The sequence below is a fragment of the Lutjanus erythropterus genome, chromosome 12, assembly GCF_056507025.1.
Source record: "Lutjanus erythropterus isolate fLutEry1 chromosome 12, fLutEry1.hap2, whole genome shotgun sequence".
NCBI classification, from domain to species: Eukaryota; Metazoa; Chordata; class Actinopteri; order Lutjaniformes; family Lutjanidae; genus Lutjanus; species Lutjanus erythropterus.
Window position 1 is genome coordinate 19,691,092 of NC_139328.1, and position 27,716 is coordinate 19,718,807.

Below are 27,716 nucleotides of genomic sequence, written 5' to 3' on the forward strand. Positions count from 1 at the left end.
ATGAACTAAAATGAGTTTGACGTCCCCTGGAGAATCTAACCACAGGATCTTACCACCTAACGTAAATGTGATGATATGTAGATCTAATCACTCCAAAAACATTTATAGCTGCTAGCTAATTCACTATAACCACAGAGTAGCACTGGCCATTAAGCACTTTATGGGTGAAGATCATATTTTGACCTTCCCATCATTGTGAGGTTTCTCCTGCCTCAACTGGTGACCAACATTGATGAAATTATTGCATTTACTCTCCTTCTGGGTGAGCAGTTAATAGGTTATGCCAAAATGTGATATTTCTGAACACCCATCACTTCTGCAAACCACTACAAAGTTGAGGCTGTCGACACTGACTCACAGACTCTGTGTATTATTCATTATCTCTGACTGAGAGAATAAGTAAAGGCTGTCACAGGAGCCCAGTCAGTGAGGATTTAATTAACAGAACCTGCCACATTCCACTACATCCACTGCCTTTCTCAGAACTCATAAAAGCCATCCCTATCTGCCGTAATTACACTAAACATGTCACAATAAAGCTCTGTCGATGATTAATTTGAGTTGTGGAGAGGATCAATTAATTCATTTATTTGCAAACCGCCGCTCTGCTTCCTTTCGTAGACCCGATTTCATTAACCGTCACGCTTCCTTATTTTTGGTCCTGTCCTTGTTCTTTTTTCTGCGACACCTGAAGGAATAGCCTGTCTTATTAGCCACATCGTATTACCACAGAAATTTACCACGAGCCCTTAGCGTTTTTCCATCGTAGAGGCAGTTACATTAAAATGAGTAGTAAACCACAAACCATGTACTCCGTAATACTGTAATCTCAAGGGTCTTCAATCAAACTCCTGTTGGTAGGACCACAAGGCAAGAAGTAGAGCTGTAATCTGAAAATGAAAGCCTACAGCTGTGCTGCTCATATAGCATAGTTAATGGAGGATGTGATTCTGTGCAGCAGTGCTTGTCCCACAAGGTGACTCGGTCAGCATAACCATGTGAATTCAGTAGACCACCCTTGGGTTGCAGTAATGGTCGGAGGCCACGGTTATGTACTAACCGGTGTGCCGCGGCATAAATAACAGGCGCGGGGCATCTGGCAGGGCCGTAGATCATACTGACGACAGTGGAAGTATGATATCAGATAGGAGAAAAAGGGAGAAGTAGAGATGAATAGGAAAGTGGGGAGAGGGAGATGATAAAAAGAGAGGGGGGAAGGAAGGAAAGGAAGGAGTTGGGGGGAATTAGATGACTGTTATTGATTATCTGCCTGTAGGCGAGGAAGTAAGGCCAAATGTTCTGCTCAGCCAGACAAAAAAGTGTATTATTTCAAAGGTCATGGCATGCATTACAGTCTTTTTACTCCAAGTACACTCAGATAAACAGCAGAATAACATTGCACTGATATGGCCACTAGCATGTAGCATGTATTTGAAGTCCTTGTAAAGTACTAATAAATGTGTTTGGAATTTGTCACACCACAAAGAATGTGTTATTAAATGTTCAATTATTGAAAACGTATAGTCTAGAAGATAAAGTGTCAAAATCTTTAAAAAATTAGCAGTTTTCTCTGGTCTGAAATACCACTACAACCGGAAAAATAACTAGATGCCCCGCAGCTTTACTAAACTGAACATTTTTGAGGTGAGTGGTTTCTCATGTGGCGGGTGAACTAAAGGAGCCGGATTACTTAAAAGAACCGGTTTTCTCATCACTTGCACGGCTAATGCGAAATCCTAATGTGCTCTCATTTATATATGGGTTTGTATATAAATGGCTCCACTGCATCATTGCGCAGTGATTTCAGGGCACAACAGTAAGGATTGCCCACTTGTCTGGGGCAAGCAAAATGCCATGTCGGGCAAGTAAATCTGGCCAAGTGTAAATAAAAGAATTAAACTATTTTGATAATTGATTCATTCTTAAAGTAAATTTTCATGCAAAAACGCTCCAGAAAATGATATGTGTGTGTGTGTGTGTGTATATATTTTTATTTTATTTTTGACAAAACGAGACATTCAAAGACATCACCTTTGACTTTGAAAACTGGGAAGGATATTTTTCACTGTTTGCTGATGTTTTATAGATGCTGCAGCCCTTGATCAAATATGACAAGTCTTAAGTCTTCATTGTTATTTGGTAGCTGCTAATAAATAAAGCAATTTGTACAGGCACAAATAAAAAGTGACTCAGGGCAAGAAGATGTCTGACCCAGTTGCCTGAACAGGCAAGTGAAAAAGAACTTAACCATTGAACCCTGCTGGTCAGCCTAATAAAATCCTCAACACAGAAACTGCTTAACTCCACAGTTCAGTACTACATAGTTCATAGTCTTTTCACATGATTCTAGCATTTTTTTTAACGTGTATATACTGTATGTGTGTGTTTAGAAGAAAATCTCTGAATGTCCTTCACACAGACTTTAAACGACTGCAATAACACTGTTTTTGTTATGACTTTGTTTTCGTGATGGTCCGTTGCATGCAGGTGTGTCTGTGCGTGCAGTTCATATGTTTAGTTGATGCACTATAGCAACTGCCATAACACCTGGTCTAAGAGATTGCTTGCCAGAGACAACTGGCTTGACAAGATGTTCAGACGTATTTCAATACACATATCGTTGCACACTGTACATTTGTTCCCATTTCCATGGAGATTTTCCCCATTTTCATGTCATTACAACAGTATTACATCAATGGCCTCCTTGCTGGTTCTTTGATGTTGGGGTGTGCCGTGTCATCCCTGCTGAGGAGACCTCTGCAGTGGGATCTCTGCCAGCTAGTATTTCTCTGAAGAGCAGGAGGGTCCTGCTCACATGCCCCTCATGGCACAACATGTGAGAAAACTCCTTGCCATCCGATGTTTTGCAAGTCAAAAGCGCCAAGGCAGTTACATGAATACCGGGTCTGTCTGCCTTTCTGTGGGGCCTATTAGTCGCTGCATGAATGTCACAGGGTTTTAGAAAGAAACACCTGCAGGAACTGCCGTACTTATCAAAGGCCCACAGAGTGGAAGTTGACTGAACCACTGGGAAGGTTAATAAGCAACAGCCGTAATGATGCATTGTCACTGTAACTGGAAGTGCTGTTATCCCCCAGATTTTATCCATTACCACTGTCCAGCACCATGTAATACCACCATCACCTTTGTGTCCCTCATAAATCCATCCATCCATTAGCTATACCAGCTTATCCTTCAGGGTCACAGGAGGCTGAAGCAGATCCTGCTTGACCCTGGATAGGTCGCCAGTCAATCATAGGGCTGACATTTGGAGACAGACAACACACTCACATTCACACCTGGAACCAATTTAAAGTTTATTAACTTAACCTATAAGTCTTGGGAGAAAACCATAAACAGTAGAAGAAGAAGTGGACAGAGCATCCAGGAGTGAAAAAGGAAGCCAATATAGCAGTACATGCATTCTGTTTAATGGCCAGCAGGGGGCGACTACACTGGTTGCAAAAAGAAGTCAGATTATATTGAGTCTTATGTGAAAATGACCCTATTTCTCACTTGATTTATGACCTCAGTAAAGTTTCTTAATGAGGTCTCATTGTTGTTGTAGACGTTTTCAAGTCTAAAATACAGCATGATGTTCATTTCATATATTATGGTCCTCTTTAGTGTAAAATAGATGATAAAGCAAGGTATGCTTTTGGGGTGGGGCTACCAGGTAATGGACAAGTCATTCTCAGTGAGTCATTCAATGCAACACACAGGGCTCAAGAAAATCAAACTGTAAAACTAGGCAGTGCTGATCAAATATTAATCAAGATTCTGTTACTGTATTACCTACCTCTTGCTTAAAATCTTCTCAGAAAATTTTTTTAGCATACTGTTTAGCTGTAATATAAGAAAGATTGCAACCAAGTGGCTACCATTGTCACAGTTTCCAGTGGCGTCTCCTAAAACTCAAATCAAACTGTACAACTAGACTTGATCAAATATGGATCAAGATTCTGTCACTACATTGCCTACCTCTCACTTTAAATGTTTTCAAGAACATATTTTAGTGTACTCTTTAGTTGTAATACAAGAAAGATTGCAGCCAGGTAGGCTACCAACCAACCACTGCCAATGTTGCAGTACGTCACCCACCAGCTCCAGGCTCTCCCCAAGACCAATGGGTGATGTCACAGTGGCTCTGTCCACTAATTTTTCTGCTGTCTACAAAGAAAACAGGAGCACTCAGAGGAAACCCACACAGTCACATAGAGAACATACAAACTCTACACAGAAAGGCCGCCCGCCAGCTGGCAGGTTCGAACCTAGAAACTGCTTTCTTGTGAGGTGACAGTATGCTCCTCATAAATCCATTGCAGTTAAAAACTGCAGTGAACTTGCTGAATGTTTTACACACCATCAGCAATCCAACTATTCATAGAGCTCTTTTCAGTTGAACTCATGTTAGCTTTGGCTTTCTGTTTGCACCTCCTGCTGCAGCTGACACCTCTCACACACTTCTGTGTCTCAGGCAGATGCAAATGTCTGTCTCGACGATGTTCTTGGCTAGAAACAGCTGCAGGCCATGCGCTTTGTTTCTGCAGACGGCCTGTCTACTTTTCAGTGCCAGATTGACTCAAGACCAGTTGAGACGTAGACAACACTTAATGCCTATATTTAGTTTCCCGCACAGGTTGGACTCCTAGAAAGGTGAATAATCAAAACAATTTATCAGTTAGACATAGGAAACACTGAAACTGTAATCTTTTGAGTTTTCATACCTCAACACATTTAAAAAAAATTGATTTTTTTTTTCAAACATTTAGGAATCAGTCAGGAGCTAAATGTCACACATCTGCACACACACACATGAAATACGAGAGCAGCTTACATATTTTCTAAATGTGAACAGACTTTTTTTAACTGCAATATAAGACATGCATTGACGTATAAAAGGGTAGATTTTAGAGCAGTGATATTTCATTAGGCAAGTGGCTGTGCTACTGTCACTGTGGTCCTTTGCTTGGCTATATCAAAGGAGACATCACCTTTAATTGTTGTCATCAATCACTTGGCAACAGCCGCACGTGAATATCATAAGGCCTTCTATTTCCTTAGATCAGCTCAGATGTATGGGCTAAAGAACTTAAGGAAGCGTCACCTCAATTTTTGATGGTGCGCATCGATGCTGAATTGGATTAACTATTGATACAGCATGAAGCAAGATGCTGTGGGCAGCTTGCAAGCATGCACACAACTCCTGTTCATGTACTTGCAATGTTTTCTCATGAATATTCCTTGACATATGTTACATGGCTACATGTTCTCTCTGAAGGGACCTTTCTCTGGTGTAACTCTAAATTTAAACATTCATAGCAGCACATGTCATTCAGCACTTTCTGTGCTTGTGTATACGAAGGAAGGAGATTCTAGGGCACACTGAAATGGAAATGAGGCAGGCATTTTTTATGTTGTACCTTGCGCCACTGTGTCAGGGCTCCCCTGTTATGAAGGAACTGGGGTGTCTGGAGTGTTTTCCCCCAATGAGATGAGTGTGTTTGGGTTGAGGGAAAAACGCTGGCTGACGCTAGTGTGGGATTGAGCTCCAGCAGCCTCCCAGTGGGACAGGAGGACAGGGACGAGTCTCTTTCAGCAGGGCTCTGATTAGACCCATCGCCCTAGCTGCCACGCTCCACTCACACTGGTAATTGGAGCTGGCAGGAGGTTGGCATGCACCCCTCCCCTGCCCCCTCCTCTTCTCCTCCCTTCCCCTCTCCTTTTTTTTTTTTTTTTTTGGTTTTTTCCCTCTCTCTTCTCTCATCTAAATCTTACCTCACCTGCCTGTGGCTGTTACAGTACAGGAACACCTCCTTGACACAATAGTTTATGATTACTGTATCATGCTTCTTAATTTCAGTAATTACCATATTACCAGTGCCTCTTCTCTTTACAAATCATGTTGCCATGTTTTTCCCCATGGTTTGTGTATAGTCAAAGCCCCCACTGCTAACCTAATTGAGTAGTACAACCACAAAACCACATTAAGCCATCACCTTCTGCCCTCTCTTCTCCACCGTACTGCTATAACCGCTGTAAACAAGTTCATCTGCTGAGCTGCTCATGTTGCAGTATGTGCGTGATAAACAGTTCTTAAGAGAACAATGGTCCTTATATTTCACATGATGGAGGAACCAGTTTGTTCATACCTGGCTTTGCATCTGGTGCCTCTCTGGCTTTGCCTCTGGCCTTGCTCATTTGCAAATCCAGGGCGTTTCTACTAGTCGTTGTAGCAGTTGTGTCACAGAAGCATTTTTTAAACAAAAGAAAATTTCTATTAAGTACCACTGCTTTTAAAGGGACAGTTCACTCCCAAAATCAAAAATACATATTTTTCCTCCTACCTGTAATGCTGTTTATCCGTCCAGATAAATTTGGAGACATTAGCCGAACAGATGTTTGCCTGCTCTTAGATATAACAGATGTAGATGGTGCTGAGCTTTTGGTTCAAAACTAACTAACTAAATAAATAAAATAAATAAAGAAAGAACTACTTCCTTTCTTGGGCACAGGGGTTACAATTCAATATATTGTGATATCCTGTTGGTTTATTTTAAAATCTAATTTTAGGAAAACTGCAATAGTATAAAGAACACACCACCATATGCATAAAATCTGAGTTTAAAAAGTTAACTTTTTTATGCAATCAGAAGAGTGAAGATAGGTAACAACACTGCTGTCCAGCTGCTGGGGGTTTAAGCACAACACAAAATGAACCACTCAATCAAGAAAACAGTCCAAATCAATCTAGATGTGGAAATAGCACACCGGGAAAGAGGAAATTTTGTATTTTTGATTTTGGAGTGAACTGTCCCTTTAAGACAGAATGGACCTATCAGTATGTGACATCTGCGACACTATATTTGATCAGTAGCAGTAACATGGTTTGCATGCATCATGCAAAACTTAAGATTATTTCCTGTGCATATATGCAAAATATGTAAAACCCGTTTTGATACAAGTGTCACACATGACAGTATTTTTATTTTAGTTTTCTTTTGTTGCAGCCCTGTTCATCTTGGTAATGGAATGCCTACGTGACATTATCACAGGATTCTCGCCTTACTTGTATTTTCCTGCCCAGACTAGACAGAGAAGTGGATTTTTTTTTTTTTTTGATGAATTATACTCAAGCACAAGAGGGCCTTTTATTAAAAATGACCTCTATCTTGACAAACATCAACCTGCATTGCCTGCACTATTTCATTGGATTCTCTCCAAATTTCCCCATTCCCTTTTTTTCCCTTCAAATTAAAGAGGACTGAACAAAGGCATGTCTTTGTCTTTCCGGGATGACAAGTTTGGCAGACAGGGCCAGTCGCAGGAGCTGCTGTAGTAGGAACAGACAGACAGGGCTCAAATCTTACCCATGAGCTCGACAAGATCTTTGATAAGTATGTGTATAGAGAGAACTCTCAATTATTCTTTTTTTTTAAACCAAAAGCCAAGGACAGAGGCAACTTTAGAAAGTTGAGTTAGATGTGGGCTGCAGCTGTTGCAAGAGAAAGAGAAATGTCACCTCTTCATGCTGAGTGTTGTGTTATTATTGTAACCAAAGTAAAATAATTAACTGTTTAACTGTTTGCAAGAGATTTTCACCAAAGTTAGAAAGTTCTTTATGTGTGTTTTATGTTATCCACATCAATATTTATTAAAAAAAAAACAAAAATCATGTTGTATGAGTACATAAAAAAAAAAAGATTTTTAAGAGTCAAATGACAGTGATTGTGCAAGCCCAGGCTTCTGAGGCAGGGTATTAAAAATGTGAAGAGCCTGCATGTCAAAGACTCAATTATCTTCAGTCTGTGGCCTGACTCTTGAGAACACAATGACATTTTTGGGAGACAGAGTTGGAGAAGCAAAGCAGATTATGTCCAGCTCAAATCTTTATATTATAGAATTTTATTATCTTTGCTTTTAAAGCTATGATATGAACCTTTGTACATCAAAATTTCTAAAAACACCAGACGTGATACATATTTTGTTGAGTTCTGTTCTTATATTATCCTAAATGTTTCCAGCAATGTTCAACCACAAAGAAATCCATAATTTATTCAAGGTAACATTGTGTTTCCTGCTAGCTGTTGCCAGCTAGTTGCTAGTTGAAGTAATTTCTGGGAAAATACTGGATACATCATACACATTACAAGGTGACAAAGAAAGTCAGCAAAGATGATTAAATGTAATGTGAATAAAACTTAATATACCCTCATCCAAGAATATGATTCCAGTCACGCCAGATAGATTTTATCAGCTATGGTGGTTGTTTAAAAGTGAAGATAACAACTCCCATGATCACTCGCTATCTTTTTGTAAGCAGAATCTACATATTGTGCATTTAATGTCATCTTTTAAACAGGTTGTGTGAGGTTTTGTAGTCCTTTGTGCTTCCATGAGGGCAGTTTAAATTCTGTTTGTAGATTTTTTTTATTTCTATACCATATACCTGACATCTTTTTTGTTTGCCCATGAAATTGAACTGCCTTTCTGTATTTTTCCTGGTTACACTAGCCCAAAAGTAACTAAACTTGAATATATCCTGTTATACATCCAGTACAGTACACACAATGGCAATGACATTGAAGCTCACCAATGTTCTACCTCCTACATATGAATTATTGTACATTTATTGTACATGCAGCCCCCCCAGTCTTCTATTCAACAATTTCCCATCTTAGAATTGACACACCAAGTGAAACCACAGTGCACTTTGCACTAAACAGACATACTGTGACAGAAATGTCTGCCAGTTGTAATAACAGTTTACCTGCAATGCCAACACTGAATAGAAGTAGGGAATAGATTCATGCATAAACTTTGCAGCAGCTGTGCGCCTTTTGAAAGTATTCTCTGTTTATACTTCCTGATATGACAGAGCCGCTGACTCGTGTAATAACTCCTTTGGGGTCTTTCACTCTGTTTTACCAGTAGTTTGCATTTTTCACAGCCCAGGAACATTTGCCAATAATCTTAATCATAAATATTCTATAGGCAGCAATACATGAGGGTTTGATATTCCAGTTTTTTCGGTGAAAGGCATAGTTCCACAGAACACTGTGGCATAAATTGCTTATCCCCTTGGTAAGGCTAGACACTTCTTTTTGTGGACAACTTACAAACCTTGATGTTGCTGCAGCTACACTTTGGAGGAAATAGAACAACATTTGGACACTCACCTCGAAATATGGTATGACAGACTTTTCAGTCCTCCTCTGTAACAATCCCTGGGGTGACTGGCTAGATGTGATTGACAGGACATTGTCATGCCTCATTGAATCGTTTGGTTTCCACCATATAGTTACTTTATACAAAATCCAGAGGGAGGCAACACTGTTTTCTGGCTGAGAGATGGAATGATTTGAGGGGACCAACAATGTGTAATACATACAAGGATTGGGAATCAGGAGGACTAGCAGTTAGACTTAAATGTACAATATTTTCCTCATATCTACCTCTTCATATTTGATAGAAGATCTGCTACCTGCTGTTTGGTGTGTGCAAAGATAAAGCCGTTAAACACCCTAAATTTGTGCAAGAGTACTGCTGAAAAAACTGACAATTTTATGAAAGTTAACTGACACAAGAAATCTTTGTAATGTTCCATACTTCATGCTTCAGTTTTACAAAAATCCAGATGATAACTCAGATGGGACAGTCTGAACCAATAGGCTTTATCAGGTGTTGGACATGCAGCAGTCTGTTGTCTGTATTGTACTGCTGTCTGTATTCTGATCTAAATTCCACAACGGCACATGTTCACCATGTGTTTTCTATTTGTAAACACTACACTAAGCAGCGCAAATTGGAGATACGCATGCCATGTTGTCATGCCACAGTTGAGCAGGGTTGAATAAATGTACTAGCCACCACATTCATTGTGTAACAATAAACCAGCACAAGCCACCATAAACTACTGTGTTTTGAATTTGCATATTACATATATTGACAAACATTTGCATTTTGGAATATAACATATCAAACCTTAATTCCTCAGCAAATGAATCATAGGATAATTATGCTAATGAGGGTCATCTCTCAGCCTGTCAGCTGCACATGTGAATGTCACAAGGCACAATCTTACAGTGCCCCACAATAGTTAAAACACAAAAGTTACATTGCACATATTACACAAGTTGTTTGGACTGAAGCTTAGTTTGAGCTTCATGTTACTACCACTACTACTACAATTACTGCTATTAATAACAATAATAAACCTCAAGAAAAGAAGAGCACTGGCATCAGCATGGTGTTGGTACTGGCAGATATTCAAATTCAGACATCGGATTGCAACTGAAAAAATGTGGATTAGTACATCTCTACACTCGGTATGGAATAGTATTGCTGCATCACTGCACAGACTTGCACACCATCTAATTTAGTTATACTGCAAGGTCCCCAAGCACAGCCTGCTGTCCCTGAATGTACCACCTGAACCCACACCAACTGTGCCTCCCACCCCAGTGAGTGCATACATGAGAAAATTGGGTCCATGTCAGCAGCCTCAAAGGGACCTCCTCCCAGGTGATCTGTGGCCATTATGAACATGTTCTAAGTGAATTATAAGCAGGTGAGTCTGGAGTTCAGCTCCCTTAAGGTTTAGTATTATTTAATGGTTTCCCCACATTGCAACTTGAAAGGAGAATAGAAGAGAAATCTATCATTTCGCTCATCTTTGGACACCATTTTTTCTGCTCTTTCTCTTTGAAGGTTAGAGAGAGCAAACCACAGAGGAGCACAAGGCGCTACGGTTACCATTATTCATACAGTGACAAAGAGTATGGTATTATTTCAGTGTGCTGTAGTTGTCTGTTTTGTAGAGGTATCCTGATTTCAGTTGGGATGTCTGAAAACAAACCCTATATCGTCAGACAGGAAGTAGGCCTCACCACAAAGATAAGAGGGCCATGCAGAGATCTGTCAACTACATCTGAATATGAGATGGTCCGGGCTACAGGCCAAACACAGGGGTGAAAGGAGGAACAACCACTCTGCTGGGGATCAGAACAAAGTACAGCACCCATGCACGTATTCATGTTCCAGCCATATAAGTTTACATATGGATTCTTGACTCAGACGAGCCAAATTGAGGAGGAAATGGAGAAAATCCTATCCAATTCATCCATTTATACAGACATCCTTCTTGCTGGTGCTATCTTAGAGGCAGTCAGAATAAAATCAAAACACAGGTCCACATTTAAAGTGCACCGATAATACTTTGAGTCAGAAGTAGAGTTTTAAATGTGCATTTATTTTGTCTTCTTGTGACAGAAGATATTTGTTTTGTGTCTGATGAGACAAGAGTGAAGAATAACTTTCATATCTTAATTAATCAGGGGGATTTGTAGACAGTGTTGGCATTTTCAGCTCTGTTCTCCCTGTCAGTTGTACATGCACACATTTGTAATCACAGTCTTACTTAGTTGCCCACTCCAGTGGGGTAGCTGGAGATTTAATACATTGTGCCATGACACATTTGTCAAATTTTATTCATTTTTTTCTCTTTACCTATCTTGACACACATTTTCTTCAAGGCTTTTTCATTTTTAAAGGTTTACTGTTTAAGATTTAGGGGGATCTATTGGCAGATCGTGGCAGATTTGAAATATAAATGTTTACAAGTATCTTTTCATTAGTGTATAATCACCTGAAAATAAGAATTGAATTATCTAATCTGTTCACTAAATCCTACACACAAATATTCATTAATTAATATTTAGTAGACCCGTCTTTTATGGCTGTTCAGTTTCACTGTACTGACATTGTAATCCTGTTCTGGACACAATTTCTTCAACTTTCCTCAGTCTCTGTCTTGTATTAATTTAGTTCATCCTTGTAGACCAACGATCATTTGCTTATTCTTAAACCCGCAGTTAGGTATCTTCTGATGATGAGACAATTGCATTTAGCTACAATCATTAGCACTGTTACAAGGATTTCATCTCAGCACTTTGGCCCCAAGGACACATCTACATATGAGAAAAGAGATAAAAGAGATTACAAGTTTGAGAGCACGCTGATAATAAGACCTCTCAGGGGCCATTGTGTTTCCTCTTGATTAACACTGTCCAGAGGTTAAATTGGGACTTATTATCAGGGCAGGTGGGGGTTTGGTTTAGGATTTGCAGCACAGTTTTTGTGACAAATGCAACTCAATAATTTGTCAGTTGCTGGTAGTAAACACACCAGAAAGATAATTGATTGATGAGTTTCATTCCTAGGATGTCAAATACTGATGTTTTGGGTTGGTAAATTGTCCTGAGCACAACAAAATAATGAGAAAATAAGAAGGTACAGGCAGAGGAGGGAGTCTTTGTGGATGGCGGCACTGCCACACACTTCTGGTGGGTTGTAGGTGATTATTGAGATGGATTATTTTTATATGAGACTTTGCATTGTTTTTGGCTTTTAAAGGTAATAATAATAATGTTACTGTTTTGTCACTAACAAATTTTCTCAAGACTCAACATAGTGGCATATCACCTTGTATAATCTCAATTTCAGAGAGAATTGAGTGTTTCTAGTCTGCTTACATTTATAAGGTTGAAAACACCTGACTGATGGTAAAGAGCTTGATATTCCAGAGACAACACTGAAGTGAGTGTTGAGTGGTTTCAAGCTAGAAGAAACGTAGCTAAGGATCTGTTTACTCCCATGACAAGACTGCAAGTTTTTCACAATTGAAACACTCACTCGACATGTTTAAAATCAGATGAAATGGCATTTTGACAATATTTACTTTCTGTATCGTGACACTGGTGATTTCATTTGACTTTAATTTCAGTGGTAGATAATGTATGATGGGATGTACAGTATCTCTTTCTGGTGGCGTATGGGAGTCCAGATGTCAAGGCTGAGCCTGACATAGTCTAGTACTTAGTATTTTGTTCATATATTGTTCATATTTTGAATTCTAAGATACGGTGCCAGTATATATTTGAAAGAACGAGGACCTTTCACCTTAGAATCCCAATTTCTGCTTTAAGGATTATACTTTATGTGTTGTCATGGATATGATGTTACATCCATTATGATTTGTTGGATTATTCAAATAGGTTTGTTTAGCTTGCTAAGCCTAAGGCGGCTCATTTATGCATGGGTGCCCAGAGGCAGATTGCAACTATCCTTCCTCTGTCTAAACCTGAGACTCCCTGTGCCGGGTAATAAGCCTGCTATGATAATCAATCACAGACAGGAATTATTTTTTCAACCAAATTTGAAATCCAAATCACACCAGATCTGCCATTCCCCAGTAGTTTATTCTGCTCTTGGACTATTTTTTTAATGTGTGTGTGTTCTGATTACAGCTCAGCTTGTAGCACCTGATATGTATTTGCTCTCTTTCATACTCTTCGCTGCCCTTGCCAGCTCAACAGCTCTGCTTCACTGAATGCCTCTCACAGCAATTGAGAGCCTATTCTGTCACAATCTTTTTGTAAACACTTTATTCCTCTTCCTGTTTCTCTTAATTTCTCATTCTGTGTGTCTCTGGATATACTAAAACCTCTGCCTTTGTGCATTTTCAGAGAACCAGATCCCTCATGGCTTCCCCACCATCGATATGGGTCCCCAGCTGAAGGTGGTTGAAAGGACCAGAACTGCCACCATGCTGTGTGCCGCCAGTGGAAACCCAGACCCGGAGATCTCCTGGTTCAAGGACATGCTTCCTGTGGACATCAGCAGCAGCAACGGGCGCATTAAACAGCTCCGTTCAGGTACAATTTGATTTGATGTGATTCAATTTCTGGTACAATGTGATTTGATTTAATGATTTAGGCTACTCAACATGACATACTGATAATGCATAAAGCAAAGGCAAGTTGCAGGGTGCAAGATGCCATCAGACGCCGACAGACATGAGTCATGTTAGACATGAGGATGATGTGAAAACACAAAAGGCCTTTGTTGTCATGTATGACTTCATGGATTCTCTTTCATCACAAAAGACATGAAAGTTTTATTCAGAGTTTGTCACCTTGATAAAGTTAGCTGAGTTCTTACAGAATTTCATTCCCCACAACAGAGGCAGCCACTTATAAAGTAACACAGAAGTTGGAATGAAGTTGTTCCTGCCTTTGTGCAATCTTTTGACAGTGATGCATGAGCTCGTAACCTTCCAAAGTACAGAAAGAGAATTTTTCACTGTATTAAATAATCCTTAATCCCTTCTTAAACATGCAGCTGGGTGACAATGAGGCCGTCCAATGATGCATTAGCTGAGAGTCAACCCTGCTAAAAAATAAAAAATCAATGTGGTTGCTCTTTGTTCACAGTAGCAGTCCACTTGATAAATAAACAGTGCTGACCTGACCTGGATTAGACGGAAACGGTGCAAGGGGGGAAAGATTAGTGCCTTTTGTACCAGGTTCAGTCTTGTCACTCCTTACTAAATCTACCTCATTTAGAGAGTGTCAGGCCGGGCTGCAGGTCTGAGGCCCCGAAGATTAAAGATGAGAGCCACTCCAGAAAAAGCCTGGTGCGAGAGCTGCCCAGTGGAAGCCGAATACAGGTCACTGGAGCATGTTCACTTGGACTGGCCGTGTTCTTGCAATATTAAAAACGTGGCTCTACTACAAGAACAACCCAAATTAGATACAGATTTCTCATAAATTAGATGCTTAAACAACTACTTAATTGTTTGATAATGTTTTTTATATCAAGGATAAAAGTGTGCTTAAGACTGTGATTTTTTTTCTTCTTCTAGCAACAAACTTTTAATTAGTTTTCTTTCTTGCACACAGTGAGAGAGCCTGAGAATGTGCTGATATGTAATGCCCTCAGACTAACAATTCTTTTTTATCCACAACCCTTTACTTGACATCTGCTGCCATATCAGGATTTACATTACTGCATATGACCTGAAACGAGGCCAATTTTGCAATGGCAGAAAAAAGCACAGTAATTTGCTGCCACCGTTTAGGCAGCCTGAGTTCCTCCTGTAGCACACAGGCACATTTAGTCTATCTTCTCACACCATCCAGCTCATTCACTCTGCAGAGATACTAACTTCTTTTCAATTTAATACCTCTGACCTGAATACTTTCCTCCTTTGCATCACTATTTACTGTGTATGACTTTTCATTCATTTCTCTTGCCCATTTTACTAACTGCTTTCTGTACAAATACAGTCTGTACAAAGAGTAGGGGTCATCTTAAATTAGAAAGCATAATTTAACGAATCTGCTTAAATTGCACACTTTTTCAATGCTGTTATGAGACAAGGACGTATGTGGCTGCAGCTGTTGTCTGCAAATGCAAAAGCACCTGCATTATATTCAAAATGTTTGTCTGCCACAAGGGGTCCTTCTCAAAGGCTGATCTGTTTTTGGTCATTTACTGGCAACATGTACAGCCCAAAATGTGTTCTTGCCTTACAGCTAGGGATGTAACAATACCAAAAACTGAAGGTATAATAATGCCATTAATCATCATATTAAAAAACAAAGGAAAATAATGACTTGAAAAAATATCATTTAAATGAATGCATTAATTATCCATGTATAATTAACCCTTCCCAATTTCTGCCCCTTTTGGAACCTTGGTCAGCTTTCTCATGTTTCCTGTATATGGTATTTGCTTCAAATTCAAATTCCAATGGAAAAATCCCATTGTCTTTTTCTGGAGGGAACCAGAGTGATGATAAGTTCTGTGTTGTTTCTCCTGCAGTGCTTCATGTGGAGGAAAAAAACAGTTGTTGCTGGTTACATGTTGACTTAACAGATCCCACAACAAAAATCTCCTATCCATCTTCAAAATTTGGTTTCCGTTTTCAACATAGATCTCTTCGGCCAGTTACCAATGTTATTAAAGCACAGAGCAACAAGGGGCGGGACTTCGGAAGGACCAATTGCAAAATGGAAACAGTGTAGCAGTTAATATAAGTTCTTTTCTAAAACAAAATAAAATAACCATTCATTAATATTAAGCATGTAATATCATATTAGGTATCGTCACAGCCCGGTACAGTAGGTGATATCGCCATATTCGATATATTGTTACATCCTTACTCATAGCATTGATTAAGTACACTGAACTTTGTCACATTGCTTTTAAGTGGCTCCTACTCTGTATCAGTTTATTTTTTCTTTATTATCTTTGGCCTGTCAGAAGCCATGTTTTTCTCTCCCACTGTTGTAAGTGGATTACTAACTAATCTCTCAACCCTGTTTGCATCAAAATTACTCCCACCTAGGTGGTACACCAATTAGAGGTAAGGATGATAAAAGTGTGTTGGAAAATATCACGTCCACACCATTTCCTCACCTCCATATCAGACCCCTGCATTCCCCCTCAAATGCCACATCACCAGGTTCATCCACACTGTTGACGCCAAACCCGCCCTCCTCCTTCACTTCCTCCTTCGTCTCTTCCCAACATGTTCTGTCTACCGTCTGCTCCTTAACAAACAAATGATCACCAACCCCGATGTCAGGAGAATTAAAGTGCAAAAGCAAGTCCAAGGTGTTATCTTGTAAATGAGCTTTCTCAAGGCTCCTCCTATTCTGTTGGAAATGAACCGCATTATAGCCAAACACGCACACCTTCACACAAAAACAAACATCTTTTCGGCTTCAGCCTCTCCTCTGGCTTTTCAGTGAAAAAGAGGTGAAGACTTGCATTTTAAACTAAACTAGGCCACCATCGCCACAAGAGGATCTACCTGCCTCCTCTATGCAGCCTCAATGTAAACTGAAATGGCTGCATTTGCATAAATCCTATGCGGCACTGCCCTCCAGCATGGGAACAGGATGCCAGGTCGAGATTGTTAAGGTGGAAGCTTCAACCTCTTTTTATGGTAATCATCTTTTCCCCTTGAGTGAAAGCATGATTTCACTTCAACAACGAGGTAAATAGTGGACGTATGGGACAAACTGAATACATTTGGAGCTATAAGCTGTCTGTCTCACTGTCTGTGCATCCCTTGCTCCTATACAGTCCATATTCAATTAGATGTTTAAGGGGATAATTCAGATTATTTGATGTAGGGTTGTATGAAGTATTTATCCATAGTCAGTGAATTACCTACAAGAGATACTCAACACGACCCCAATCAGGAGAAGCAGAGGGGGCACCACCATGGAAGCTAAGCAATGAACTGCTGTGGACAGGGTCAGCAACAAAAGGTATTAGAGCCACTTAAAATAAGATCCACATGACAAAATTAATATCAGGTTAAGTGACATTTAGAATATTTTTACCACTTAACTTTACTGCCAGACTGCCTTGTCTGATGGGAAACTGCCCTGATCAGTTAGTTTCTTTTTGTTATTGTGTGACTTCAGTGTTTAAAAAGGATAGTTGCGATTCACTAAAGTCACACAATAACATGAAATAACTAACAGATCAAGGCAGCGGTAGACCAGTAACTCCTGTGTTCTGTGAGGAAAAATTGCTGATTTCACCCATAGAGTCTCCTTGGTTTTGACAGAGTAATTTTTGGCTCATATAACAGCGGTTTCCCATCGGAAAAGGTGTGTAATAACAAAATAAAGCCATAAAAAGGTTCTAAATATAGCGTACACTTACACTAGCGTACACTAAAATTGATTTATTCAGGTGAATCCTTTTTAGTGGTTAAAATACATTTTGCTGCTGAACTTGTTTACAGTCATACATCACTTTGCTTCCGTGCTGGTACTCCCCTCTGCTTCTTCAAACTGAAGGCATGCTGACCAGCATCCACTGTAGGTAATACACTGACTATCAGTATGTATACAACCCCACTTCAAACAATCTGAACTGCCAACTACATCTGTCTGACATCACTGGTTGCAAGGAAGAACAACATAGTTTGCAGTTGAAATAGCTTTCTTGGACAATATAGTATGCACAGAGGAGTTTATTGACTACATTTGTCATCAACACTGATTGGACCTCCATAGAAAAAGTGGTGAATCTCCCCTTTAACTCATTAGGAGTTGAGGCAGCCTCATGGCAGCCTCTGTGTCCTTTATGTAAGTCCTGCAGTGGGAAACAGTTGTAGAAGATCCATCAGTTTTTTAATACTTGGAAGTAATTTAAGGGGTTTAGTGTTGAAGCTCCGACAACTGCCACAGCAGTAACCTTCTCCATGTAGTGCTCACACTGTTTTCTCCCATGGGAGAATGGGCAGATTGACAGATTGGTGACAACGGCATTAGTATGCAGGTGCATGTCAGTGCTGAATCAGACAGCGATGAGCTCAACATGCAGAGCAAACACCTTGGAGAGATGTGTTGTCATGAGATCTGAGGTGGTATTACCACATGTCACTGCCCCGCCCTGTTTCGGTTCTCTTTTTTGGTCTTGTCGTGATTCAAATCCCCTTTGGTTGGTGGTGAACCTGTTTGTTACATTCATCTCATACTGCATGATGTGAATAAAAAATGTATCCTGACATCATCTTATACTGAGTACTTTTGTCATTTTCAAACTGCATGGTGGCTGGCTGCCTTTCATGCTCGTACCATGCTGTTTTTGAGACGCGATAACTGTTATCACTCTTGTGACATACATAAACATACTGCAGAGAGAAGTACTTTTGTCTTTTGTAAGTATATATTTTTTTTAAATTCATGGGATGCAGGTAAGACTGCTGTTTTAGGACCGAGTTTTTTTTCCCCCTTTCATCAAATGAGGACTCGTCTCATCTGTCAGCCATTTGCAATTCATTAGCAATGATTATATGATGGTTATGGACATGGAGTGTCAAAATGACCACACCGAGACAGGTCTCCAGGGCTTTCATGTTTTGTTAGATACAACGTGTAAGCCTTCTGTCTGATGACTACAGCTACTTGGGATTGTGAATACTAATCTGAGCCATCTGGCAGAGGAGCATCTCCCTTGAGGGCTTGGGTGAGACATGGTCAGATAGTTGGTAATAAAAGAACACAATTATAACCTGAATGCAAACAAAGATTGAATAAAAGATACCTGCACTTGCAGTTGCTTTTTATAACAATTGGTATCATTGGTAACACTTGTGTTTTCCCTACTATTTCATATTAAAGGGATCATTTGGATTACTCGAAGTGAGTTTGTATTAAGTACTTATCGATGGTCAGTGTATTAGCCACAGAAGGTGCAGGGCAGCAAACAGCAGACAGACAGGTTCATCAGCAAAACAAATTCTAAAAACAATCAATATCAGATAAGGTATACGTTATATTTAAAAGGAGTTGCAGGTCTGCCGCTGCCTCGATCTGCTAGCTTGTTAGTGTTGCTGTGTGACCAAAGTGACACAATAGCACAAACAAACTGACAGATTGAGTAAACCGTAGACCGTAGTTTAAATTTCTTTTGCCTATGGAGTCTGGTTGGTTTGGAGAGAACAATAACAGCTATTTTCCATCAAAAAAATGCTGTCATAGCAAGGTAAAGTGGTGAAAATATTCTAAATGTAGTTTACCCTTAAACTGATATTGATTTTATTTTTGGTAGACCTGTTTTAAGTGGCTAAAATACCTTTTGTTGCTGACCCTGCCCAAAACAGTGCATTGCTTTGCTTCTACACTGGTGCCCCTCCCTCCTTCCCCAAACCACGGGAGTGTGCCGACCAGCTACTGTAGGTAATACACTGACTCTGAACAAGTACCTCATATAACCCCACCTTAAAACAGAACTATCCCTTTAATATGGCTGCCGTGAAAAAGGTCTGTTAGGATATCTGAAAACATCAGAACCTGGAAAACTTAATCAGAGTAGCTTTTCCCCACAGTTGTTGATATTAAGCAGCAGTTTTATCTTTTCTTTAGATATTACATCCATTCTCCTGTTTTTGTTGTTGTTATTCTGCAGCACAGCTGAGCTTCCTCCTAACATGTGCCTGGGATAGATACCTCTGACATCCATGACACAAACAACTTGGCCTGTCAATTGTTTTTCATAAGCAGAAGGCCTTATTATAATGTGATGGTTGTGACATGTTATTTAGATGATTAATTTGACCCTCAGTCATGGTCTTCTTTCTCCTTAACAGGACTAGGCAAATATTCTCTTAGTGGTTTCATTAAACGTGCCAGTTCAGCTAAATGCTTTTGTTGCTGTAAGCATTTCCTTGACAAAACTGTGTCCACGTCTGAGACACTTAATTACACATGAACTGGGTTAGACTAGTTGACTACTGGCTCTCTAGCGAGTCGCTGTAGAGATATCTGCTGTGGTTTCATGCCAAGTTGCATCTCATATTCCACAACTGTCAAGACAGCTAAATTTGTTAATCCTCTATGCAGGAGCTCTGCAAATTGAGAACAGCGAGGAGTCCGACCAAGGGAAATATGAATGTGTTGCCATGAACAGCGCTGGGACCCGCTACTCTTCTCCTGCCAATCTCTACGTACGAGGTAAAAGAGTCAAATGTATCTCTCAATTCTTGAATTAATCTATCACTTGTCTTGTCTCAACCATTTGCAAAGCACACACAACCATTCAATCCTTTACAGCTTCTTGTCTCTTTCATTATAAATGTCATTCACTCACCAGTGACCATACATCTTTATAACTCTTTCTCCCTTTGACACCATGTACCTTCAATGGTTCATTCACACAGGTGATTTCAGTTAATGTATTTCATTTATTTTGGATGTTCACCGCTCTTCTCTGGAGTGTGTGGGAGTGTGCAGGCTGTGTTTGACTGACATCTTCCTTTCTCTCTCCTGTTAGCTTTGTTGCACCTGTCAGGGTGGGACAAATTACACCTTTATAGAGGGTATGCACTGATGCCACTTTCCCATCAGAACACGCCCCCTCAGTTGGCTGCCTGTAGCAGGGAAAACTGGGAAACTACAATTATCTGCTAAAATTAAAGTCAGTTTGACTTGACAGTAATCCTTAAAACTTACCAAAGTCTCAGTAAACAGGAACATGGACATTTGGCCAGGAAACAGGTTTCGTTTCATTTCTGTGTACCTGATTTTGACACCGGGGAAATATATAAAGCAATGAAGGCATAGAAAAGCCTCAACATTTGGTGGCAACGTTACTTCAAGGTGGGATTTGTGGTTGAAATAAGAGTGACGAAGACACCAAAGGATAATCTGGTATATGTGGACAGGTTTGTACAGATATTTTTATTTTATCACATGATTGGAGAGACATGTTTGCATGCAGCAGCGCTGATTTTTGCAGCTATGTCTGGATTAAAGATGCACAATGCGTTGTGCGTTTGTAGAACAAAAGTTTCAAATACACACAGTATAAATGAAAGATGCTACATATTAATTGATGAGTAGCGTTAGTCAAACAGTATATAACAGGACTATTCATGTTGTGACCTGTGGGTCTGGACCTGTAACAACCTCAGTCCAGCCCTTTGATCATTTATAAATATGCAGAAACTAAATAATTTCTTCAAATGAAAGAGGATAATTAGCCCTTTCATTGGTTATGTTTTTTGTTAAGCACAGAGACACTTATTTTATTAAAATGTCTTAACTATGCGTATCTTGGCTGATGGAGCAGAGGGGATTTAGGAGAGTCAAACTGAATGAAAAAACATGTTAAATGCAACACTGTGTTTATTAAAATGTACAGTAAAAACAGCACCTACTTTTAATCCAGGATTTGAAAGGTACTTTGTTTTTGCCTTTACTTTTGTTCGCATTTATTTTCCAATTGTGAAAACTATTAAAGTGGAGAGAAAAAAAAAAACCCATTTGCACTTGACTTCTTTTTTCAAATCTGGCTCTTCTAAAAAAGCAATCGAATAGACCTGGTGTATAACTAAAGGTATGATTTAAAAAAAAAAAAAAAATCACAAAATGGTAACCACAAATCCATGTTTCAGTGCCTGGATTCATTTGCTTCTCTTTGCTTTAGCTTTTGGCAGTCTGTAAAAAGATCCCTCCGATTTCACATTGAATCTATTTGTACCATCAATCACACAACAGCTCTCTCCCATTTTAGATGTTTGTTGTTTTTTATGGCATTCAAGCTGCCACTCAGTCGTCTTTTTGCCGCTCAATTTGTGAAACGGCAGTGACTTCTGCCTATTCTGATGTCACGTGCAGAGCCTGTGTAGTTCTTATTGGTGCATGGAGTAATTTCCAGCATACCTCTGCCCCCCATCAACCTGAGCAGAGTTCTAATTATACAGAATCAGTGGAAAAACCTTTTTATTGTTGTGTCATTTCCACATTTGATGACCACATTTATGCCATTATTTCTCAGTTCTTTTTCTCCCCTTCAACCATTATTCCTTCCTTGCCACTCCTCCCATACCAATGAGCTGAACTAACCTCAACCTCCTGTTTGGCTGTGAGCTCGACCAGGTGCGGCCTCTGTGAAAACAGCTGCATTGAAACCGTTTCCTCCGCTGGCATTGAAAACCATGCCAGACCTCCCTTTCTTTTTTATTTTGACTGTATCGAAAGGCTCCATTATTCCCCTCCCGCACAACCCAGAGCTCCTACAGGGATAGAGGGGTCTGGAGTTTCAGGGTTTGTTTTTGTTGTGGTGTCTCCGTGAGCAGACTAATGCAGGGCGAGGGCAGAATTGTACCCATCCTGGAAAAAGCTGGTATAGGGGAGAGAGTAGTGTAGGTCAGCCCCTGCGGATAACACCACCATGTCTGATGTACATGAAACAGAATAGCAGCTCCAGTTGTTAGTGTGGGTGGAGGAGGGAGGGAGGGAGTGAGTGTCAGGGTAAGAAAGAGACACACTCAGCTATCACTTCATAATTTTGTTAAAAGCATATACAGCAGTGTATCTTAGACGCTGTTTTATGGATGAGTGATTCCATTGTCTGTTTTTTCATCTACAAAGATAAAGTAAGTAATCTAGTGTCCAGTGTTCAGTGTCCAGACCCAGGTAGAAGATGACAAACCACTGCTTAGAAAATGTCAAATTGAATTAAGAGCACTATTTTTTAAACAAATTTTCCTCTCGCCAAAATGTGCACTACTGATGTGAAGCATCAGAGGTTTCATTTTTTAGGGGTTCAAACCAGTGAAACCTATGTGAAAATCTAAAGTTTTCATATCACAGATGACAAAGAAAGGCATTAAAATGCTGGTAAAAGGTACTCATGTAGGCTGATATAGGATTTCAGTGTGGGGCACTGAAGGAAAAGAAAGGAACAAATCGTTGTTTATTTGTATTGCACGGCCAAATCTGATTTGACTGGACAAATTCTTGGTCAGGGACAGCTCTAATATTTTTCTTATTGAAAAAAGATCCAAAAAGACAGAACCTCCTCCTGGATCACAGGAACCGGAGGTACAATCATCCTCGAGGACCACCGCAGAATCAAATTTACAGATTAAACACTGTGGGCTCCAGAAGGTTTAGATCTTAAATCTTGACAGGGGTGAGGTAGTCAGCCAAACAGCAAAGGCGAGAAAGGGATATAAGTCTCGTCTATTAATCAAGGCATGTCTGTCACAGGTGCAAGCACAGCCTTTTCTTCCCCTCAGAGGTAATTACAGTAGTTGTGTGGCGTGGCGCCAGCAGGGCCCCCAGGCCCAGCTAGTCTGTAACACCACCCAGGTAGCTGTCAACCCGTTGGCCCCCGACACCAACTTTTCCGCCAGCCTCACCACACCGGTGGAGAGATAGAAATCAAACCAACCGTAACCTTTTAAAAGTGTACTAGTCTGGAATGGAGAACAAAGGCTCCAGCCATGTTTTCACTCTGTCTTTGTTACCGCTGCGAGTATGAGGAGACAAGACCTGGGGTTGTGCTATCACCGGGCTGCTTGATTGGGTTGAAAACATGAGGGACTCAAGACAAGTGGCCTTTGACATGCCTCTCTTCCCTTCCTGTTGTTATACGTTGTTTTTTTTATTCCAGGACACCAGAGGGGGGATTTAGGGGCTTACAACGTCTGCTCTCAAACCTGTAAACATAACAAGCTTTGGAAGCAAACAGGTCATTTGACAACTGTTAAACTTTACAGTGTTTATGTGTAGCAGCAGGCTGTAAAAATGTGGTTGATTCCAAACTCACAGCACAAAATTAGAATGAAGCTTGGGCTATGAATAAATAAATACAATAATGATACAATGAATGCTTTGTGATCAACAAAATATTGCAAACAATAAAATATATTTTTTTATGTCTAAGACTTTCATCCTCCCTGAGTAGGACAGCCATGAGTAGGACAGCCATGTGTAGGCTTGAAACGTCAATAAAGTTACCACTACTTGAAGGTGACATATGAAAAAGATTACCTTGGGAGAAAGAATTATGGTATTATTCTCTATCAACACCCTGCTAACACCCACCCACATACACACACACACACACACACACACACACATACAGACGACTGTCAGACTTGAATTAAAAGTGCTTGTTATGGGTTGGTGTTTTGTGTCTACCAATGTGTTTCTGTTTATTTTTCCACTCACCGCTACTACCTGATCCAATTCCTGTCTGAAAGTACACAAACATGCTGCCAGCACCACCATCTCCACCCTTGTCTTGACATTTTAGAGCCACCAGAGAATGATGTCCTCATATTTCTTTGTGAGAGGGGGAGGGGGAAGGAGAAGGAGAGGGGTGGGGGGTCTGCTCATGGCTTGTTTTCTCTTCCTGTCTGTGTATCTATTTATGTCCTTCCACTTCTCATCCATTAAGACTGTGTGCGTGTTTGTAGGTGTGCAGGTGCGCACGCCATGTTTGCCGTGGGCCGCTTTTGGTGACCCTCCTCTAAAGGAGGACTCCATCAACGTGGGCAGAATCACAAGTGTCCTGTGATTGTGCATGAGCGCTCATTTGTCAAGTGCTTATCCCACGATGGAGGAGGGATGTCAGCTTCTGTCTGCTGGCACTCCTTCATATATCCATGTGACATGTCAATATGTCATAGAGGATAAAGTGCTGCAGCCAGGCTTTTCTCTTACCAAAATATCTTCATGCTGTTCTCATGCTGTGTGTGTGTGTGTGTGTGTGTGTGTGTGTGTGTGTGTGTGTGTGAGTGTGAGAGTGTCTGTGTGTGTGTGTGTGTGTGTGTGTGTGTGTGTGTGTGTGTGTGTGTGTGTGTGTGTCTGTGTGTGTCTGTCAGGGAGAGAAACTTCTAAAAACGTCAATCAATTCAATTTTATGAAGAAAAAGATGGGGTACAGGAGCATATTAATGTACTTTACATCAACAGTACTAAAAGAACCAGTGTCTAGGATTTACTGGACCGTTAAGTTAATGGTAAATTGTATTTGTGATTGGATCTCCAATTATACAGTATTATTGCAATTTGAAACATTTTGTGTTCTGATGAGTATTGCGAACATATCATTTTTTCATTTGTTTTTCTTTATATCCCCAAAGGAAAACTTTGTAAACATCTGTTTTATCTTATAAGATAAAGTTTTCACGCTGTCCATCTCACTTCACTCATTTTTATTGCAGCAAAGTAGGATTGTTGAGACTGAACAACACTGTCATAAAAAGCTACCAGTCCTGCTGATGTGACCATTTCTGACCACAGCATAAAAAACATGGTCTGAAAAAGCAACTGATTTTATTAATCTGGTACCAAAAATTAACTTGCCATGCAAAATATTGCAATACAATACTGTGTTGATTACCTCCCCCACCCCTAATACTGTAGTTATTAATGTCAAAAATACTTATCAAGTAGTGTAATACCAAACAAAACCTAAAATGCCAATGAGAAATGAAAAACAATAATACTAAAACATTTGCAAAATTGAGTTTCCCTCCCTGGTACTGTATGTGTGCATTACTTTGCCTATCTGTGCCATGTCACTAATCTCAACTGTGTCTACAGAAACACTGTTCTGTTTCACTGTGTTGTTTTCCTCTCCACTTTGTATCTTTTCATTCCATCGCTCACCTCCATCAAATCACTTCATCCTCAAACAGATCAGCGTGAAGGTTTGTCAGTTTCACTTTTAATCCCCTCCCTTCACTTTGAAGCCGATTTTAAGTGAGGTCAACCATCCTTTCCAGGCCGTCCAATGAAGACACTGATATTCCTGTCTTGAAAAACAAAAATATCAATAATAGCCCTCCCTAATCCATTGTAGTGTAATGTGCCGTTTTGTCTACCTCTTTGCATGAAACCTTGAATAGTTCTTGCATGCCTTCCAACACCACTCCCCCAAAGCGTGTTTCGATTAGCCTTGCCAAAACACACAAGGAGTCCTTGTGCTGTTTGCTTAAGTGATTATTAGATCTCTGTTGTGTGCTGTGTCGACGTGGAGTCTTCTCAGCTACACCCATATTGTCACTGTCAAACACATCCACCAAAAACTATAGCTCCTTTCACCCTCAAGACTTTCCATCCGCCTCTGTAGGCCCATCAGGCGTGTGATGGATTACTCCGGTATTCAGGTGGCAACCGGATTTGTCAGGTATTTAGGCAGCAACACCCCTGCTCTCCCATTGAGGGACATGGGTATCAGAACTGACAAAGCCGTTCTCAGGGGATTATGTCTGTTTTACCGCCATGGACATCCACTATCCAGAGACCGAAGTATGTGATAGGCACATGTTAGCCTAATGGGAAGACAGACATCCCCACTCATCATGTGATGTTGCAACAGGAGGCCCCACAAGCAAAGTTTTGAAGTGCACTGTTGAAAGAAGACGTCCCAGCTACCTTTACTAAATGTACTGTGTAATAGAAGGACATTAAAGGGATATATTGTATTATTAAATGTGGGGTTGTACTTCAATAGTCAGTGTGTTAGCTACAGTAGATGCTGGTCAGCACACTCTCATTTAGGAGAAGCAGAGAGGAGTATCAGCACAAAATTTAAAATTAAGATTTAGAATATTTTCACCCCTTTTTTTGCTATAAGACAGCAAGACGAGGCTGCCTAAGGTCTAAAAGGCTTTTATATACACTGAATATGGCTCCCTCTAAACCAACTAAACTCCATAGGGGAAATCAGTCATTTTACCTGACAGAGCAGTGTTGCTATTAAAGTGTGACTGTGTTAATTTGGATCCTCAGAAGTCACACAACAACACAAGCAAACTTACAGATTAAAGCAGCGATAGACCAGATATTCCCATCCTGTGCAAGGTAAAATTACTGATTTTGTCCATGGAGTTTGGTTGGTTTGGAAAGTGTGATATTTGACTTACATAATGGCACTTTCCAGCCAGAAAACACTGTGTGACAGTCAAATGAAGCTTTGAAAATATATATAAAATACCTTCTGTTGCTGACCGTGTCCATCACAATACATTGTTTTGCTTCTGTGCTGGTGCCCCTCTCTGCTTCCTCAAACTGTTGACCTACTGAGGGTAATACACTGACTATCGACTTCATACAACCCCACTTCAAAACACCCAAACAACCCTTTAATAAATGAAAGTGGTTATTGACAGGAGATTTGGTCATTGATACACACATTTACAGACTGAATTTTAAAGTTAACAAATGATGGCATTGACATCGTCCAAGACAGAGCTAATGTTTTGGAAATTATCTTTGTACTTGTACCGTCTGCAAACACTGCTGCGTAAAGAGCTGACCTATAGAATATTTAAGAATGAGCTGGCAGTGTGCTGACAGGGGGATGATCAGCCATCATGGTAGCCCAGCAGTGCTGCCAGGAAGCCTGGGAGCCCGCTGACTCCATGCCAGTTTGCTCAGATATTGACTGACTGAACAGGTTCTGCTATCCTTGGGCACTTTGTCAAGGCAGTTAAATTTATAGGTATCCAGCAAGCAGGCAGGCAGAGTGGAGACAGGGCTTATTTTGTGGTTTTGATAGAGTCCCGGAGCCCGTCTCTCCTAGCCGCTCTCAACAGGAGAGAGG

The 27,716-nt window shown here is 40.2% G+C and overlaps 1 protein-coding gene across 12 annotated transcripts in view; it reads left to right on the forward strand.

The window, feature by feature from the left end:
• The window catches only part of LOC146317890 (receptor-type tyrosine-protein phosphatase F), a 220,428-nt gene that overhangs the window by 101,814 nt on the left and 90,898 nt on the right, over positions 1-27,716 (forward strand). For 6 of the 12 annotated variants that reach the window (XM_084731743.1, XM_084731742.1, XM_084731747.1 and 3 more), the window contains exons 5-7: positions 13,527-13,715; positions 16,193-16,210; positions 20,214-20,324. In XM_084731743.1, coding sequence (XP_084587869.1) covers positions 13,527-13,715; positions 16,193-16,210; positions 20,214-20,324 — 318 coding nt within the window. The remainder of the gene's footprint in view (positions 1-13,526; positions 13,716-16,192; positions 16,211-20,213; positions 20,325-27,716) is intronic. The other 6 variants (XM_084731744.1, XM_084731749.1, XM_084731748.1 and 3 more) reach the window with 1 other exon arrangement.